This window comes from Amblyomma maculatum, chromosome 1, assembly GCF_055883805.1.
Source record: "Amblyomma maculatum isolate TAMU_Amacu chromosome 1, ASM5588380v1, whole genome shotgun sequence".
In the NCBI taxonomy this organism is placed as follows: Eukaryota; Metazoa; Arthropoda; class Arachnida; order Ixodida; family Ixodidae; genus Amblyomma; species Amblyomma maculatum.
The window spans coordinates 484,081,526-484,101,952 of NC_139344.1; the positions used below are offsets into that span (position 1 = coordinate 484,081,526).

The window sequence follows — 20,427 nt, forward strand, 5'->3', positions numbered from 1 at the left end:
GTATGGCTTTTCCCTAGAGGTATGCATGGCAATAGTGATCCCACTTCCAAGTAGCCGGTACACAGATGTGACCCTTTCTTGTCCAAGCCAGCAGCACCCTCCTCGTCTGCAGGCAGGAAGACATCCAAAGAAGTTATGCAACACGGCACATGTTACACGCTCTGGCTGGTAGAGGAGCGTGTAGTATTTATGCAAGCACTGGAAGCGGCTCTTCAGCACGCCTACACAGTTATCCACCATTAACCTTGTGGAGGTGTATGCCTTGTTCTATAGCCGTTATGGAGAGTCCGGACCGGGATGCCATGACACTGGCAGCCATGTCTCCAACAGGTGCCCCTTTCACCAGCATAACCGAAAATGGCACGCTGTTAAGCACATTCTTCGTCGTTGTCGACCTCAACAACCTCATAAACTTTAACAGCCTTGCTGACACAATGGAAGAGTCGCATCAAGTAGCTCATTGCCAGGTCTTGCTGACGATGACATTCATGGGAGTGCAGACAATGAATGATTGAAAGTTTCAGCAACACTGCTGTAAGGACAGCCTTGCACTTCATATCGGTATAAATGGTGCCCCATTCCTACTCAATACAGGCATCAAACACACGCATTCCCATATTCGTTTCTTACGTAGGCATTTCAAAAATGTACGACGTGTCTTACGTTTCAGCTTTTATAAAAGCCCAAGAACGGCAATACATGTGAGGCATGCGGAGCCTACCGTAACTTATCTTGCAAAGAGCAGCACGGCTCACTGTCGTGAATTCGACGCCTCGCAGAAGGCCTTCCTCGGCCTGTGTCATGCCTGTGTGCAGCCGAGAAGGCCGCCAGAAGAAAGCATCATGCCAAGATACCACGTAGGGAGGTTCATGGCCCAAATCATGTCGCCATCTCATATCTGAAAACAGGGACATCACAAGGCTACTCGTAGACGCCCGATGGGCCGTCGACAAACCCGACGACGCCCGGTATGCTGCCGTGACGAAGGAAGCCTTTCTTCGCCGCCGCCTTGCTGCATGCCGCAAACGCTTTCGAAGTGTCGGCTGCGCGAGGCCGATGTTCGCCTCGTTGCCAGTAGGGGTTTGGAAGCCACTAGGAGCTCGGAAAAAGCGCAGTGCACACATTATCTGCCGCCACACAGACAGCGCACTCGGCCGCACACACCTATCTCAGTTCGTCGCGTCGCACAGTCACTGTCCTTTATCCTTCTCGAGTAGCAACATGCGTCGAAACATCTCGCCCGGCACGTCAAACAGTCTTCGTACACCGTCCTTTGCCGATGATCGCGTCGGGGCGCCGCCGCTACCGCCTCACGAGAACGCCGGCCGCCGCATAGACCGCCGCCATTCTTCCTTTGTGAGCGCGCTCACAAACGAGTTGTGAGCGGCTCGCGTCGCTCACATCCCCCGCTCACAATTGGCCCGTAGTCGACGTCACCACTTCAAGTGTGTTCATGACGTAAACAGCAGACGTCGATGATGTAAAGGACGGCCACTCCCACCGTTTTGCCGCTGGCCAATAGGAAGATTGTGAGTGTGAGTGTGATTGTGAGCCGTCTGTAATACGGCCCCAGAATAGTGAACTAGTTCACTGTAGACACGCTATAGACAAGCGTCAGCCCGTGACGTCAGTGGAGATGCGGTGGCGCTGGCGACAGCAGTGACTTTCGTGGTGTAGGCAAAAGCGCGGGTCGTCTGCATTGGATGCGCGGCGCTTGCTGTGTTTTCGGGCATAATTCCCAATATTTCTACGAGCTGTGGTGCGGTTAATTGCGCCAGAGGCACAAAAAGCAAAATGGCACTTGTTTTAACATGTTTCTTGCGGTAGAATAAAGATGAGAGCGAAGGGCAGCGGCATTGAGCGCGACAAGTAGACTCTTCGGTGACGGATTGCCTGCGGTCAACATATATATGCGTTGCAGTTCTTCACCGAAACTAGATCAGTTCGTTTGCAACCGTTAATTATCATGATTGCTTTTCGGCGACACGACGAATAGCGCAAGAACAAACGCCTGCAGCTCGTGCCCATTTTGATATGTTATTAAGTTGTAAGAAGTTCAGACGCGATATATTCCGTGTGCGTATGATCCCGCAGGGAAGCTGCACTGTGAGTTCTATTCACTTACAGTGCTGCCCGTGCATATGTTCACACAGAAAGGACACAAACGCTGCTGTGAAGGTAATTGCAATTACTTCGAGCGCGGTCACTCCAGTACGATATTGCTGGCTATAACAGGCCCGGACCTGTAAAGTATATAGCCTTTCTCTGTTTGTACTTTCACGAGTTTCAACCAGTCTCTTCATCACCGGTTCTATAGTAAACATTGTTATGATCCGGGCAGTCCCGCAGCATTATTTCTTACGAAGTGTCTAAAGGTACGTCCGACGTATCCATTCGATTCTCGTAAAGATACGGCGGACGTCGATATACAGGCTCATGGCTGTATGCACGTCGAGCGCGGCCACATTCCGTGCTACGCGTGAATGGATATCAGCCATATCAGCTATCCGCGACTCTCGATGAGGTGTTACGAAGAGTGCATCCGTTCTAACATAGATCACGGTCTTCACTCAGGATTGTGTACGGCAAGCATCGCTGTCACGCACATAGCTGCAGGCGATGCTACGTACTGCACCAGCTCTACCAGCTGGCATCGAGATACGCACATTCACGAGCAGCTTTCGCTTCGCACTAAACTATCACCTCGATCTGCCCGTAATGCGAGCGAGCTATTCCTAGCATTTACGCTGTCTTAGGTCCTGCATCGACCTCCGAAGGTCTAGCGCCGGCACAACACACACACACCTCGCCGTGCAGAACATTCGGCAGTCCAAAGTATGTATATGAAATGGCATTATGCTCGTTCCTCTTAGCAGACCGAGGGAAAAGGATGTTTCTAGCTAAATTATTCGTTTAAATTCTACCTCAGAGCCGTGGAAGAAGACATGCCGAATCTACTAGAGGCCTGCGCTGCTACTGCGGCGAGCTGCACATCGACTCGTCGAGGCGAAGACCTACTGCACCGCACCGCAAGAGTGCACAACCGGAAAGCCGGAAGCGCGAATGATCCGAATTCCCTGTGAACAGCAATGTTCTTTGGTATTTAGGGGAAGACTAGACTAAAGTGCTTAGCCTGCATCTTTTTCTTGTCGTTGAATTTTGCGTACATGTAGTTTAAACCCCCGCATGCTCGAAGTTAGCCTGACCCGACTGAACGGCCGCGCAGCTGAAACGATCGGGATCGATATGCATGCATCGCCGGACTTAGGTACGCGGTAGAAAATGTGCGCTGCACATTTCGTTGCAGAAGCTGACTCTTGGAATTTTGCAGAGTGGGCCATGCAAGTGATCGTTGCTACAACCACGCATCCATATTCCAAAGGCTGGCCTACCCCGAGGCGCATAAATGTTCAACCGTGGACGTATCAATGATCGAAGAGAGGACAGATTTTCACAATATTGGGCGCGAAATCGATAGCTACCAGTGCTCAGTGTTAGAGAAATTCTGCCTTGATCATGCGCAATTCAGTGTTTCAGGTTTGGTCAGTAGCTATAAGTTTGAACAGTTCGCCTGTCAAGTCAGCGGCGCCAGCGATGGACCGGCGGAGCGATTTTCCACGCTACACCGCTGTCTTGCTAGAAAGCCTACCTAGGCGGCGTTTGACATTCAGCTGCTTTTTGTGGGCCCCGTAAATGAAAGCAACGCCTTCAGAAATGCGTTAAATGCTCAAAAATGTATTCTCTTCAACAGTTTCACTCCAGGCTGTCAAAGCAGGCGGACGTTGATAAAACAGTTGAGCACTCCAGTCTTTAGAAATCTGTAGAATCGCCTTCAGTTTGTAAAAGTATTGGAATAGGTCACTTTCCGATCGCTGGGACATAGACCCTCATGACAGCGCTTTCACGTGAATAAGGACCACACCAGACCAAAAGCTTGTCTCATATAACATAGCTAACTAAGGTATACCTTACAGCATTGTGTTGATTTTTATGGTGCATAAGCGACTAATGCTGCCATGCACCAAGAACAAGGTTTAATGTATTTATTTTGTGTGTAATGACTAAAATGTTTTTTAGGATGTAGCTTGTTTAGGAACATTTTAGGAAACCAAAAATGCAGGAAATTTGCACGTCTCTCCTAGGATCATGCTGGGATGGAAAGGGATCTGTTGCAAAATTGTACAAAATGTTTCCTCTTATTTTCTCGACTCTGGCGCACGTGTAAGATATGGTTTATTGTTAGTTCATCTCCACACTCCTTGCATATTGGTTTGTCCTCTTTCATAAGTATGAAGCTGTGTGTGAGGTGTTGGTATGTGTTTTTTGAAGATGGCCTAAAATGGCCTCCATGTTGTGTTTCTGATTACTGCATGATTTCCATTCCTTAATGACAGGTTTGACAAGTATAGTTTGTAGTTTATTTCAGTGTTTCAAAAATCCTGCCATTTCACTTTAACTTTTTTTGTACAAGCTTCTTGGTATCTTCATGCAGCATATTCACCCTCTGTAATTTAGCATTGTGTCAAGGTAACCTGGTTATTTCTTTTCATCACCTTTTAATCCTTGGAAGTCATAGAAATAAATGAGATCCACAATCATGAGCTATCTAGGGTATGCATATGTCCATCGCTCAGTGGAATGGTGTCAGTACGCTCTCAGAACAGGTCTTGTGGTAACAACAACCATTGTCTGAGGTGGTCCTTTAATGGGCATTGAAATGCTATGTAACTACAGGTACTGATAAAACTCTTGATCATGTTATGTGATGATGCGATCCTTGCATGCATATGGGTATACATTTCAGAATCTGCAGTGCACCACTTGACCATTTGCCACCAGTTTGTGTGAAAATGTATTTTTCATGCATGTTAACCAGTATTTAACAGATGACCCCTGTGCACAAGCCAAAAGTGCCACGAGCCAAATCTCACGAGGCCACACGACATGGCAGGAGCTGTTAAGTCAAGCTTACAAAGTTATATTTGAAATATGTTCTGGGATGTTTCAGCTCCAATTAAGAAAGGTTGAGGCTTACAGAGGTCTATGCCAGGTTGTCTATCACCTTACAAGGCAGCCTACGACCGTATGCTAATGAGTATATCTGAGACAACAGAGACATGAATTAAGGAATTAGTAATTATGTTTGTAGCAAAGGGCATGTAAATTAACGGGAATCCACAGTGGGATCTGCAGACAAAAACCATTAACGCTGGCACACCATACCCTTACAGGTGGAGATTAGGAGTCTCCCTAATTTTTTTTCTGTTCAAAGCTTGTCATTTCCTTCATTCTTCCAGATGAGGAAGATGTGAAAATGATAGCATCGAAAATTCCAGAGACCATCGTTAACAAGGATGCTGATCCCAACAGCGTAAAAAGGAATTTCAGAAAAGATGGGTGACTAGTAATGCTGGCAACAGTTGAAGCTAAGTGGAAAGGCATGAAATTGAAATGCAACATATGCAGACATATGTTGCGAGACGACCAGTCTGTGGTGTGCGACATCTGTCTCCGTTAGTTTCATCAAGTGATTGGCCGAAGCAGATGGGGCTTGTGGTTTTGTGATAAGTGCAGTGTAGTAGCATAGATGCAACCTTGCCCATTAATAGTTGGAGTGGAGTAAGTGCATTGTTTTGTTTTTGTAAGATGTTCATGGTTTCCATGCAAACATTATGAGAATTTTTTTCCTAGAGAATATTTGCTGAAATGTGAATATAATGTGCAATAAAACTAGTGTTTTCTTGCTATTTACTTTTCCTTGTATACATTAGTTCTGTGAAGAAAACCACAGGCTAGAAGGAAATGTAATGGCATGCATTTTGATACTTGGCCCCGTTGTGCTGGCTCAGTAGTTAGAGTGCTTGGCTGCTGAACCCAAAGATGCAGATTTGGTTCCAGCCAGAGCAGGAGCATTTCAATAGAGGCGAAACAATAGGCCGTCATGCACCGTGCGGTGTCAGTGCATGTGAAAGAACCCCAGATGGTCGAAATTATACCGCAGCCCTCAACTATTGTGTTCCTCATAGCCGTAGTTATTTTGGGATGCTAAACCAGATATATATCACATCATACTCTGAGTAAGATGCTATTCATGGTCAGTTAATCATACACTAAATGATCAATTTTTTTCTGCATGGTACAGCAGCTGTTGTACAATTTTACTTTAGCCTTCATGAAGAATATCACACTGGCTCCACATGGCCTTCTGTTGACCCTTGATATGCGTCACAATCACACACCCGAGTATGTATTTGTCTAAAGGCACCTATGCATGCAAGGAGGGGACCGTTACTTTCCACTTGTCAGAACTGAAATGCATGATCCACATCATTTCTGTAATTCAACTGCTTGCTATTTGAACTGTCCAGCATTGATGCAAGTTTCAAAGAACTGCAATTAGCAAATTAATCTAAGCAGCAAACCATGCCAAGAACTGCTTCGGTTTCATCTTTAGCAACTGTTTGGGAACTAAAATTAGCCAAATGTTGCAAAACATAGATGAGAGGTTACAAAATCTAAAAAACAATGCAGCCTACCTGTGGCATGTAGGGTTTCACATCCTAAAGTGACATATGTAGCTATGAAGAATACCGTAGTGGAGAGCTCCAGACTAATTTGACTGCCCGGGCTTTGTACTTTGCATTGACATCTTGCAGAAAACAGAAGCATTTGCATTTCACCTGCACCAAAGTGCGACTGCCATCACTGGTATTAAACATCACGACCTTGGGGCAAGTAGCCTAACGTGCCACTAAGATGTCACAGCGTGTACGTACATGCTATACATGTCAACCTTTCTAGCATTAAAGCTGTCACATGCATGGCAGATATTCATGTTCAGCTTTGGACTGACAAGTTTAAAAGTGTACTATTTGTGTTTGTCTAGCATGAAAAACAAAGGAAACTAAGGAAAAACGAAAAAAAAAATGAAGATAATAAGTTGAAAAAGCACTAGTCATTAACACATAAAGCATATTCGTTCTTTTATTAATGATAAAGTGGCCTTCAACAATAGTACAAAGCCTGAACATTTAAAAAGGTGCTGTGCCAGGCAGCTATTTTACAGAAACCTGAACCATTTCACCTGTAGTAATGCGCATCCCGGCGGTGTGGGCTGGGCACTTATTTTTCGGTCCACTCCAACATGCGAAAACTGCATCATGTGCATTCCCATTTTCCGAGTTTTGAGCTCTGTAGTACAGGCTAACAAATTGTCGATGACTTATTTTCGTCTGATTGTTGCACAGCGCGTGTAAATAAATTACCACTGCACCTAATAAACACTGACATGCACGTGCAACATCGCCGATCATAAACGGACACAATGATGTCCGTCCGGACATCGGCGCACTCATCACAGCACTCTAGTAGGACGTAATCCGTACATCACAGCATCTCATGGTAAGCACAAACCACACCTCCAGTTGTACAACAAACACGAATGACGCGATGCTTGGGCTAGAGACACGCCGGCGGTGCCCAGCATTTTCAGCGCCGCTTGTACTACGTGGAACTTGCAGCACCAAACCTCAATGCGAGCAGAAAGCGATGCGTTACGTGACGCATCTCATCACAGATGGAAGTGAGGAAACTTTGAAGAATCAAAACTACATAATTACATAACGACCATCGTAGACGTTAATCCACATAATAACGAGGACCAAATGAGCGGGCGTGCGGGCCGCGGGCTGGCCGTCAACACCGCGATTACATGCGCTTGCGCTCTGGTCCTGCTTGCCACCCTGCCGCGGTCCAACTCACGTAAACCTATCATCATGCCATCACGTAGTATATCACCCATTCTAGGCACTATTCTTGCCACTGTACTATTCTTTGTAATTTCACATTTCACGCATGCAGTATGTAGTACATACTTCTTGCACCTCGCACGTACACCTCATACCAACTTCGATTTGGCTACATATGGCTACCATGTTGTTGCTACAACCCACCTACAACCACATCTGGGGATCTCGGATCCGTCCGGCTTTCCCGACGGATCCCAAGGCCCATATCGGAGAAAAATGCGTTGGGTCCGTCGGAAGAACCCTACCGATCGGGTCCGTCCGCCGTACCTCTGAAAAATATTTCCCGGATCCGTCGGACGGATCCCGAAGAAAAACGCACAGGATCCGTCGGACGTACCTTTAAGACCATTGATCGGGTCCGTCCGACGTACCTTTAGCCACAGCCTATTTCTTATTTCTAAATTTTATTTTTGGAGGTCATTATAAGATCATGACGAAGGAATTAAATATCCACGTACAATCTAGCTCTGATCGAGCAGGATATTTAAGTATATAGGAGGTATTCACGTGACGTCATCCGCTAGGGGCGCTAGCGGCCAGCGCAGAATTCGCCATACGCGTGGTCGTGCATGGGTCGTGTGTGTGGGCGCCGCACCCAGCCGCAGTATTCAACTCGTTCTGATCCGTGGGGTAAGCCTTTCGCGCCTTTACAGAATTTCTGCGTGCGCCAGCGAAAACCATGCGAACGAGTGGATACACCCGTGGACTTCGTGGAACAAAAAAAAAACGACTGTCTGGATATGGTGGTTAGAAGGGGGAGGTGGCGCCAGCGCCGGCGCATCCGCCGAGAAAGCGCGATCCTCTGGTTCATGCGCTGCCGCGAAGGCCGCGGTGGCGCTGCGGTCAACCTGGCGATGCAGTCATGCAGTCACGCGATCGCGCGCGTGTGCAGGTTTGCGCGCGGTGTATGGACGGTGCGGCAGCGTTCCTGTTTGTTCGCGGCTGCCAGCGTGATCTCTCGTTTATGGCCAGATGTGTTGCGCTGCTGACATGTTAATATGGCGAGAATTGGGCCTAGTTGGTTATTCATATTGGTTTCACCGCGCTAACACATTGAACGACAGAAAAAACAAACACCGCGCTCCGTGGTGTTTGTCTTTTCTGTCGTTCAATGTGTTAGCGCGGTGAAACCAATACGACATGTTAATGTGAGGGCCTAACTTCGCCGAACAGATAAACTCCAGCGCAAAAAAAAAAAAGTCACAGTATGTCCCTCCCAAGAAAATCAAATTTTATGTTCTTACCAGGCAGCACTTCTACAGGGTCTTGAATATTTGGGGGCTGGGATTTAAAAAATTCCTATGCAAAATCTACTGCCCCATTCGAGCTGAAATAACGTTCACAAAGTAGCAAAATATCGTCTACGTTATCTGATAAGTGATTCAACATCGGTACTTGCCTAGATTTTCCGAAATCGAGAAAAAACTGCTCTCGGCGGCGTGCACAATTTTCGCAGAAGAGAGTCGAAAAGCTATTTTGACATGATGCGTCATCTGTCGGGCAGCGAGGCAAGCGCGCTAACGGCCGGGATGGAGCTTGTCTCACTGCTTGACAGATGCCGCATCATGTCAAAAGAGCTTTTCGACTCTCTTCTGCGAAAATTGTGCACGCCGCCGAGAGCAGCTTTTCCTCGATTTCGGAAAATCTAGGCAAGTACCAATGTTGAATCACTTATCAGATAACGTAGACGATATTTTGCTACTTTGTGAACGTTATTTCAGCTGGAATGGGGTAGTAGATTTTGCATAGGAATTTTTAAAATCCCAGCTCCCAAATATTCAAGACCCTTTATATGTTAAGGCCCAGAACTGTAAGCGCAACGCTACGCAGGAAAGAATGAATGTGCTGAAATTTAGGAGGGCGCTCTAAGTTGCATATTTATTCAAGGTCGAATGTGATATATTTTTTATTTAGCGGGAAGTGATATCCTTGCCTCCCCATTTCTTAGTGCCAAGCGATGGATGCAGTGTTGGTAATCAATGTTTAATGTTTTTTTTCTTTATAATTACACAGAAGCATGTGTAAATGTATATGTTTTAGTGAATTGCCCTGAATGTTATGATGTGCAGTACGGTGCTATTATTACGATGTGCAATAAATTTTGGAATGCTTTGTTTTTGTTTAGATCCCCAATTTCATTTTTTAGGGGTAATGCTGATGTTTCGTATCATTGAAACTGAAGGAGGTGGAAAACATCGACCAAAGAACAGCCAACCTTTTTTCTTTCATTTATTGCCCCTTTTAATTTTCTTCTTACATATTATTTTATGCCCTGGGGCAAACAACGTTGTGGAAAAAAAATGCGACCGTATGGAGCCGAAACATCCTTCCATCCTCATTCTCTTGAAAGAGTGCGTTGTTGGGCGAGTCGGTCAGACATATCTTCAAGGTATACTGCGCGCACACAAAACAAGGAGGAGAAAGATACACAACAAGCGCAACACCTGCGCTTGTTGTGTACCTTTCTCGTCCTTGTTTTGTGTGTGCGCAGTATACCTTGAAGACTCATTCTCTTGGTCTGTCTTCTACTTTCGACATGCACTAACTCGATCCGACGGGACTCATTCAAGACCCTTCAATTCCTGGAACTGAAAGGATAGATACGCCCGTAATATACGCACCAGAAGTATTGGAGTACCAACCGATCGATTTTAATTGTTTTGTTTGTTGGGTTTCATGTGCCAAAATTACTCGAGCTATGAGAGACACCGTAGTGGAGGACTCCGGAATTTCGACCACCTGGAGTTCTTTAACTTGTACTAACATCGCACAGCACACGAGCGCCTTGCTTTTCGCCTCCAGTGAAAGCGGTCGCCGCGGCCGAGATGCGATCCCTCATCCTTGGGCACAACAGTCGAACGCCTTAACCACTGCACCACCACGGCTTAAAATTGAATTCTGTCAGCCGTAATCAGGTTCGACTAGAGTTTAATGAGCTAAACCATTACCTGCAACATCATCACTGAAAGGCCGACGCGTTGCACGCACGGCGGGCATACGTATACGTTCAAGTACCGTGGCGGAAGGCGAGCGGCGCGTACCATGCATCGCACTACAGCCAACAGCGCCACCTACACCCGGCTTGAAATGGAGGAGCGGCTGCCGTCCGCCGTTGGCGTCACCTCGTCTGGACAAAATGTTTGACTTTGTGAAAACACCGGCTCGTACGACCGCGGTAACTTCGTCGAGGTGTGTCGTGTACAAGACCACTGATTCGCGTTGAATTCCCTGACATCGGTGCCTGCCACGTGAAGTGCGGTCTGAAGTTTTGCGACAGGTGAAGAAATTAAAACGTACTAAGCCACGAATGTGTTTTAATTTTTGGCAGAAAGCGAGGCCAAGAGCCACACGTGCGTGAGGGTGTGATGACCGGCGTGTCGTTTTTAGAGGTGAGCAGATTGCGACGTGTCTATCCTCCTCCGACTTGCAAGTAACAAGTTACAACTTTATCAAGCGTTATCGCTGTACATCGCGTTGTTGCGAACCTAGGTTCCATGGGTTAATTATGTGCATTTCGAGCAGAGCTACGTAGCCGATACTAAATTTGTAAAACATGCTCTCTGGGTGGGCCGTTTATCCTGCGAGGACATGACTACTTTTTTTTTCTCGACCTTCTGTCACCCAAATTAAGCAACTGCATTGGTTCGCTTTACTGCTGGAACAGCGCCTGTGGAATCTTCGGCAGTTTGCCGACTACCGCCACTAAAAGTGTTTGTTTCGCTGCCATGCCAGCTTTGGAATTGGAGAATTTAATGCGCTCGCTGTCTTTTCACGATGTATTCTGCCTCAGTGGCAGCCAACAACGGGTTTAACGAGCTGCAAGTCGTTTTTCGCTAAATGGGTAACCGGCCACTTTTGCTGTCGAGCTGTTGCACGGGTGATGCCTGGTGCAACACTGAACAGCGTGTTATGTCCCGGAGCATCAAAATATCGCTGCAAACTCCGTGCCCATAAAGGGCTCAACAAAGAAAAGTGTATGTGGACGTATTTACCAACTTGATAAAACTTTGCGGATCACTTCCAATATACGGCGGGCACCTGACAGCGAACCTGAAACAACGCGAGCCGACGCGCGCCGATGCCACCGGCGACCTCCGACATGGCGGACGAGGCGGGACGATGCTCGCGCCATCTGGTAGTACGACCTCAGTGAATACCTCCTATATGGTACATGGAGTTCAATGTCCCAAAGAGGAATCGACTTTGAGGGGTGCAAAATAAGCAGAATAAGATGATGCGCATTTGAATAAACAATTTCCATGTATATTAAAAAAAGCTCAGCAGATCACGCAAATTTCGCTGCAAGCGATCGTGGAGAACGTTTCATCTGCACTCATGCTTCTCTCCTATAGCAAAGAGAACAAAATGAGAGCTTTCGTACTGGCATTCATGTACATATTAACCTGTGAATGACCTTGCTACATCTGTAAGATGAGATAGACGTCAACGTCTTTTTTTATCGGGCAGGCGAAAACAAGTTGGCAGTGCACTTTGCCAACATGTTAAAAAGATCTAAAAGATTGAGTTCTTCTTTTTAGATATGAAATTCTATGACTTAAGTTGCCGGTAAAGTGAGCTAGAAATGTGATTTCTAGTTTACTATATACAGTTGCCGATAATATTGTTCTTTAGCGTGAGTGCTTGAAGCAATTACAGAAAGGCAGTCAATAGATTCGTCATATGAAAAACACACTTCCAGTCATTCATATTGTCGTCCTCCTTGCATGCGCTAGGAATAGGCCTGGGAGTTGAACAGGGTTGACTATTAGTCTTTCTTATACATTGCGCTTTCTCGTTTTTATTTAACTTAATCACTCACGGCCGTCGCCTACGTACCGCAGCCGCGCGCTGTTGAGGCCATGGAGAAGGAAGCCAATGCAGCGCTCTTCGCCAAGTAATTCTAGCTGTAATCGGCTGATAATGTGCGGAAATACTCTCCAGGCATAAACCAAGCTATTTATAGGTATAAGCGAAGCTTACGTTTCAATATATTCGCACGCGCGAACTGGTTTCAAAGGCAGCGTCGCTTTGCGCAGTGTAGGCACGCCGCACTTTTGCCTACACCCCATGTGGATGGATGGATGGATGTTGTGGCCTTCCCCTTTGTAATGGGTGGATATAACAATAACATATAACATTATAACAATATCCTGGCCTGGATCACTTTCACCTACTGCACACTAACACTTACAGGTACATAGATACAGATTAACATTTTCATCTACTATTTTGGTCGCACTATCTTCCACCACTCTCTCAAGCGGCACTTGGTCTTGGCCACCTCTTTGAATTGTCTTGCGCAATCAGAAGCGTCGCGTATACTGAAGCCAAGTGCCTGTGGGAGTGTAGTGCCCTCTGTCGGCGCTGGTGTGAGGCCCGCACAGTCGAGAACTAAGTGGTCGATAGTTTCCTCACTCACTGCGCACATTCTGCACACCGTACTTCGCACACCAGCATCGTAGCGCTGGCGATAGATCTGAGTTCGGAGGGCTCCGGCTCGTGCCTCGAAGAGGAGGCTGCTAGAGATGTTGTTGTCATAGAGGGGTTCCGCACAAATCTCTTGTTTGTGTTCTCTGTAGAGCTTAAGTGTGAACTTTCCCTCCATGGCCTTCCTCCAGCGCTCAGTTTTCACCTTTCGCACCTGAGTCTCAACAGCTCTCGCCCACTTTCGCTCCGTCTCCTCTTGTACGGGCTGAGAATAGAAACCGTACTTCCTGTGGAGTTGCTGCAGTCGCTTCGTCCATCTGGTGCGGATCCCATTATGGTGGACGTAATCAAACACTTGTCGCGCTAATCGGTGTGGATGCATGAGTCTCAGCCTGCCGTCATACGACGCCTTGCTTCACGCTTCGCGCGCCTCAAAACTAGACCAACCAAGGTCGCCTTGAATTGCCTCATTTGCAACGTTCCCATGGCAGCCTGGAGCCAGCCTTCCAACAGTGCGTTGACTGCGTTCCAGCCATTCGCGGGCAGGTGCTGTAGAGCATACCACCGCATTGGCAAAGGTCAGGGCAGGGACGTGAACCGCCTTCCACAGATCCCGCACCATAAGAAAACGGTTAAAGCCCCACAAGCATCTCCTGCGAAGGATGTTGCCAGCCCGCTGGGATGATCTTCTTAAATGTAGCTCATGCCCAGCAGTATAATCAGATTCAATCCCGAATGTCACTCCGAGGTAGCGGTACTCTGTAGCTTGAGGAAGCGGCACACCTTTTGGCAACATCAGGGGACAGGAGGGCTCCGGCCCAGAAAAAGCAAGTACGGCCGATTTTTTGGCATTGAACTGCAACCCAAGAGGTGCCAGTGCTTCAGCACAATCGGTGATGAGGGCTTGCAGGTCTTCCGCGTCCCCTGCCAGCAGCACAATGTCGTCAGCAAACACCAACGCTGGCAACACTTGTCGTTCCCTGATGCCTTCGTTCATCCGCTCCACTATGAAGCCAACACCCGACGCCAGTAGTCGCCGCTCAACACTCGCCGTATATAGCATATATAACAAGGGTGACAGTGGGCAGCCCTGTTTCAGACCCCTACCCACTACCACCTCGCCCGACCAGATGCCATTGAGGGTGGCTTTCACCGTGTTGTTGGCATAGAGACGTCGGAGCATCTCTGTCCAGGGTCTGGGCATTCCACTTGTATCCAGATGTTGCAGCAGTTGTTCCTGGGGGACGCTGTCATAAGCTTTCGCTACGTCCAGGAAACAGCTCACCAGCCCTCTTGCCTCTTTACGCGCGATCTCTACGCATTGGCTTAAGACATACAGATTGTCTTCTAGGCGGCGGCCACGTCGGAACCCATTCTGCAACTCGGTTAAGTGGTTGCCCTCTTCCGCCCACCCGGTCATCCAAGCCTTCAGGACTTGCGCGAAGACCCTGTACAGCACGCTGGTAATAGTGAGAGGCCGATAGTCGCGCAAGAGACCGGCATCACCGCCCTTTTTTGGCAGCAGGATCACTCTGCCACGGCGCCAGTCTTCTGGAATAGGGCTGCCTGCCAGTATATCTGTGAAGATACCGGCAAGCTGTGCCCGCGCCTCATTGCCCAGGCTTTTCACGAGCCCCGCAGGGATGCCATCTAGCCCTTGAGCTGTGCGCGCGCTAATCCGGGCGATTGCTCTATCGATGGCTCCCAACGACACTGACCAGGTTTCTTCTTCCCTATTAGCCCTCCCTGGCTGCTCACAAGTTGGGGAACTCATGCAAGGCTCCTCAAGTGCTGGTGGTGCCGCGTATAACTTGCGTATATGCTCGGTCAATGCATGATGAAGATCAGCCGTCTTTGCCCCACTTGACTCGTCTCGGATTTCTGCCTGTGCCGGCCTGCCATCCTGTCGTGCCACATACATCCAGAATTTGGACGCTGCTCCCTTCCCAGCGCTCTTGATGTCCTGGAGCGTCTTATGGTTGGCTTCGGCTATTTTCCGCTGCGTAATGGCCTGCATTTCCTGCTTTCGAAGCAAATATTCTTGCCAACTTCCCTGAACATCTTCGCTGTCAGGATTCCTAACCGCCCGACGGTATTGTCGGTTGGCAAGACGACAGGCACACAGCGCTGCTCTAACCTCCCCATCCCACCAGTTTTTTCTACAGACCCCTCGACGCGCATTGGTTATCTTCACATGCTTCTGCATAATGCGGCGAAGTTCACTGATGTACTCTTCATACGAGGCTGCCTCTTCTCGGTGGGGGCTAAGCTTAAATTCGTGGGCCACTTGTTCATAGGCTGTAGCAGGGAGAAACTGTTTTGGGCCTTCACGTCGTTTAGGTTGTCGGTGCCATGGGGACGCTTTGAACCGCAGCATGAGACGATTGTGATCGCTCCCCAAGCTGTGTTGGCCTTCTTCGTCGATGTGAATGCTCTGGAGTGCACCGCAGAGTTTCCGCGACACACCACGTAACTGTTCCCTCACAGTCGGCTCGTAGATTTACTATTTCCAGCGATAACTCCTGGGCCAGTTCAAGCAGGAGAGTTCCGTTATGGTCGGAGTAGCCATCGAGTTCTTCAATGTGGCCATTAAAGTCACCCAATATCAGAACTTCCCGATTTGTACCCCAGCCTTATGCAGCGCAGGATGTTGGAGTTTTCATCACGTTGATTAGGGGAGACGCCTAGGTACGTCACACATGCCATTACTGGCACTGCATGGATATAGCCTGACACCCAAGCGTGTTCCTCGCAGTCATCCGATAACGGTGTCCAGGAGCCTCCCTCCCGCCACAAAAACCCAACACCTCCTCCTTTTCGGGCCGAGCTGTCTCTGTTGCAGCCCGTCCAGTTCCAAAGTGAGGAGACCACTGTATCTCTTCCTGCTCCATTTCCTGGTATAATTCCTCCCACTTCGCTAAGCGCCTGCCACCGTGTAGATTAAGGAATGCAACGTTCACCGCGTTCGGTTTCTGGCGCCGCCGGACTCTAATATTCTTGCCAGGTTTCTGCCGTCCTGTCATTTGACCTTCTTTGGCCTCTTCTGGCTTCAGTGGCTGCATCTCCCGACCATTCTGGCTGACCGTCCCCGTTGAGTAGGCCGTCTCGTCTGGGTGCAGCCTGTACCTGGGATGTTCTACGGCGACATTCTCATTCGCTCCATTAGTTTCACCAGATTCTGCAACATGCGTTGCACGGAGCGATCTGACCTCTGTCTCTGTGGGCCATTGGACTTCTGGTGGCTTGAATGTTGGGGAGGTGCACCACTAGCTGTCTCCTTGGCATAAGATTCGCTGGGGCTGTGTGGAAGCCTTCCTAAAAAAACACATGTCCTCCTTCCAAACTTGTTCGCTATTTCAGTAGCTGTTTCCTTTGAGTATAGCGGACCGTTCAAGCCTGTTTTCCGGACCTGGCCTGTTGTTTTTATGAACTCAGTCCGGGGGCCCAATTCCTTACATACCTCCTGGGCCAGGGAGTTCCAAAGCCTGCACTGCTCGTAGTAACCCTTGCCTTTTTCTCGCACTTCTGGCACGGCGAATACAATATAGAAGTGCTGGGGGTACTTCTCCTGCCATAGCTTCAGATGGTCCCTGAGAGCTGTTTCCATGTTTTCAGGCTGGACCCCTAGTATAATATCCTGGAGGCCTGCGTGGATTGCTATGAGCCGCTGCTGTTCACTGGAGGATTCAAGTTTCCGCCCCACTTCTGTCATGGTCTCGGTTAGAGTAGCCCTGGCTTTGGTATAGAATGTAAGGCGACTGTCTTTATGGACTATGGTCAGAGCACCCGACTTTAGCCTATACGCGTTTTCATCTCCGGCCAGAAGGACTGAGCGCTGGGGACGTTCTTGCAATGCACTACTCACTCGTCCTTTCCTTGTCTTAGTGTGTGAACTGTTGTGTTCACTTGCTTTTGTGTGCTGATGGTGTTGCTTATTTCCCCTTTCCATGGATATTGTGTTGCTTCCTGTCACAGGTCCTGTCTGGGTCGAGTCTTCCTCTATAATTGAGGACTGATGGTTGCCCTTTTCATGTATCCATGCCTGGCTAGGCTCCGTTGACATTTGGGGACTCTCCTGGCTGTGCGGCAGGTTGGGATGCTCATGCAGCTCCTCCTGTGTCTGCCTTATATTTCCGGTGCTACCCACCGAGTGCTCTACCTTTTGGGGGGTACCCTGCAGGTTTGTGTTGTTGTACTTAGCCTCTGTGTGGCACTGGTCGTTTTCAGCCTGATTGGTTTGGTCGCTTTTATCATTCCTTTGGCATTCAGCTATGCTGTCATCCTTAGCCTCGCCCTGCCGGGTAGTTTCCACCAACTGATTTACCATCTTCTGTAATATATCCAGTTGGTCCTGAAGTTCTTTGCGTGTGGTGATCTCCCTCTGTAGCTCTGTTCGCAGCGCTTGTACCTCATTGTCATCACGCTCGCGGTCTGCAATCATTCCCTGCAAGTGACTCACTTGAGCTTGCAGGTCTGTGCGCGCAGAGGTCTCTTTCTGGAGTTCTGATCGCAGTGCTTGGATCTCTCCGATACTCGCCTCTTGATCCAGTACGAGCCTGGTATCTAGGTCCTTCACTCGTTGTAGGCAGCTCTCTTGGCAATGTTGAAAAGTTTGCTGGAGTTCACTGTGTAGGGTGTTCACCCGGATGCACTGTTTACATTCAAACTGTTGTGCTTTCTTGGCCTCCTCCAACGTCTCAAAGGGGCTTGCCTGAAGGTCAAGCCATGTACCACACGCTGGGCAAGCCACCTAGTCTTCCTCAGCATCACTTTTCACCTCTGTGGATTTGTCTCCTGTTCTACCCATTTTTTTTTTTTTTTTTTTTTTTTTTAAACTATGGACAGCGTGATGGGGGGCTGTGACCTGTGCCTGCTCGGATGTTCGTGTATAAGCCCCGGGCCACCGTATCAACTGATTCCCTCGTGATCGGTTCTAGAACTTCGCGCCTGTGCCTTGTAATCCAGCTGCACCATACATCTATATCAGGGAACTGTGGCTGCCGACCCCGCTGTTTATCCACATCCCACTATGCTTGACTCAACGCACTGTTCACGCCACGATCACACGTCACCATACACCATACACTCCCTATCTACACCACACAACACGCAGCACACGCCCACACCCTTTACACAGCAGTGACGCACAAGAGCACACGCACGGGACATACAAGGAACAGTCGGGACACACAGGGAGCACATGGGACACAATGAGACACACAGGAACTATAGTGCCTACAGGAACATTCGTTCTCCGCCATGTCCGGTGGCACCATCCGTGTCGTTGCCGATCGCAGCGCCACCTTTGTTTACAAACATGACGCTGTGCAGGGGCCCGATCCTCGACATTCGCCTTTTCGGCCATGTTGTGACGTACCCGTGACGTGTAAATTGGGGCGGTGCTAAAACGCGTATAAACAGAAATTGATGACAAAATTTAAAAAACAAGGAAAAAAGTTACAAAAAATAACGCCGTCGTCTGCTACTTGGCGCCGATTACAAAAATGCCAACGCTGCGATGCCAAGAAGCTAAAGGGTCGGTGCGAACAGTGTTTACGCTGCATACACGCGTCGCGCGGCAGGGCAAGGCTGAGGAGATAGTGAGATACTTACGTATACGTTGCGGCTGTACTGTACTATTATAGTAACGGTAGTTGCGACCACAGTGCATCATAGTACACACGCTGTCGGACGTCCAGCAGCAGCTAGGCTGAGCGAACGGCGGTACTCGACGCAAACCCCACAAACAGCCGGTCGTCAGGTGTGAGCGATGCCTCACCTGAGATGCCTGCGTGTGGCTAGCTGTGCGTCTTTCATTTATGGACTTAGTCGCGCAGAGAAATCGGCGAGTATCAGGATTAAAGAATTTGTTCACGAATACTGAGAATTGGAAGCGCCCAACAGATTTTCGGGCTGCAGTTGCCTCTAGAGAAGAGACGCACCTGTCCGACGACAACGCTGGCCTTCTCAGGGTATCACTGCCGTTGGAAACTGCCTGCGGCAGCCCACCGTTTCCATCGTGTTAGCAAGTCTGCTACGGGTATACGTGTCGGCTTCAGTGGCGTAGCGTGCGGATATCGGCCCGGTGGAGCGGCGTAGTGAAAACACGCATAGTGGAGAGCTCGATTAGGCCATATATCTGGCGATCTTAGCATGCGCTGACATCGGACCACCTTTAGCGTGTCCATCGAAATGCGATCGTCGTAGCTGGGCTACGCACATATTGCGGGTCAGAGAGCCGAGCGTCTATAATCATTACTGAGCCATCGCGGCGGGGACGTTTTCACGCAGCCGCAAAAATAAGCAGATAAGATTTTCTGGCAGCAATGAAAATGCAATAAAAAGCGTATCCAGATGCCCACTGGCAGCAACAGGTTAGCTTTCACGCTGATGGCATTTAATGTGTCCTGAATTAGACATAGCACGCTGTATGCACATTTCACCGCATGCAGAGTGTCACTGTGTTGTGGCAGATGTATTAATTACCTCGTTAAAATAAAAAAATAATAAAAAACTGTCCGTATTATTCTGCTTGGTTTCTGAGCATGTTGCATAAAAACACTTTATAAAAGTAGCAACGCTGCTCGTCTGATGCAGGTGCACATCACACCACAATGTCCCAAGAGAAACAAAATTTGTCATGTACAGCCTATCTTTGCTGCTGTTTACCAGTTTTGCACTTGCAATAGCATCCGGCACTTTCTTTCAGTGCAGCAAGATTCCTCAGAGGAGAGAAGGGTGATGAGGTCAGCTAGAGAAATGCCTTCACATATACTATTTGACGATCAGGAAGTGAAGGAACAGACATGAAGAGTGAATATGATATATGATGCCTAATTACAATGAGCTAGATGCAGTATGGAAACCATTTTCTTGAAGCAATTGTCAATTGAATGTAGCATTCATGCACACATTAACCAGTGCACATGCTACACAAAACCCGAACCTGTCTCTGAGTGAAGCAAGGGAGCCAAAGGGGAAAACAAGCGTGACTTTAAGGACACCGTAAGTAAAAAGTAACAGCAACAAAAAAGAAAAACAGAAGCATGCACGGGGACAATATTAGACAAAAAGAGGCATGAATTGCAAGGCTGATGTGGCCTGCAGCACATCAGGGTGGTGTTCTGGATTTTTTGGCAAAGGTTCATTAATGCCAGGTGATAATACTGTATGATTTGTATTGGCTTTGCCA

At 48.3% G+C, this 20,427-nt stretch overlaps 1 protein-coding gene, 1 long non-coding RNA gene and 1 pseudogene across 2 annotated transcripts in view; all 3 read right to left on the reverse strand.

Annotated features, from left to right (window-relative positions):
• Positions 1–20,427, reverse strand: part of LOC146210123 (uncharacterized) — a 374,427-nt gene that overhangs the window by 102,834 nt on the left and 251,166 nt on the right. The gene's annotated exons all lie outside the window — the stretch shown is intronic.
• On the reverse strand, positions 12,471–16,360 carry LOC146210129 (uncharacterized; annotated as a pseudogene).
• On the reverse strand, positions 16,360–17,736 carry LOC146210130 (uncharacterized). Its single transcript, XM_084608018.1, has one exon. It carries the CDS (start codon positions 17,674–17,676, stop codon positions 16,372–16,374), a length of 1,305 nt encoding a protein of 434 aa, XP_084464144.1. The 5' UTR covers positions 17,677–17,736; the 3' UTR covers positions 16,360–16,371.

Excerpts from the sequence above, each read along its gene's own strand:
- LOC146210130 (XM_084608018.1), bottom strand. The coding sequence starts at position 17,676 with ATGATTGCAGACCGCGAGCGTGATGACAATGAGGTACAAGCGCTGCGA.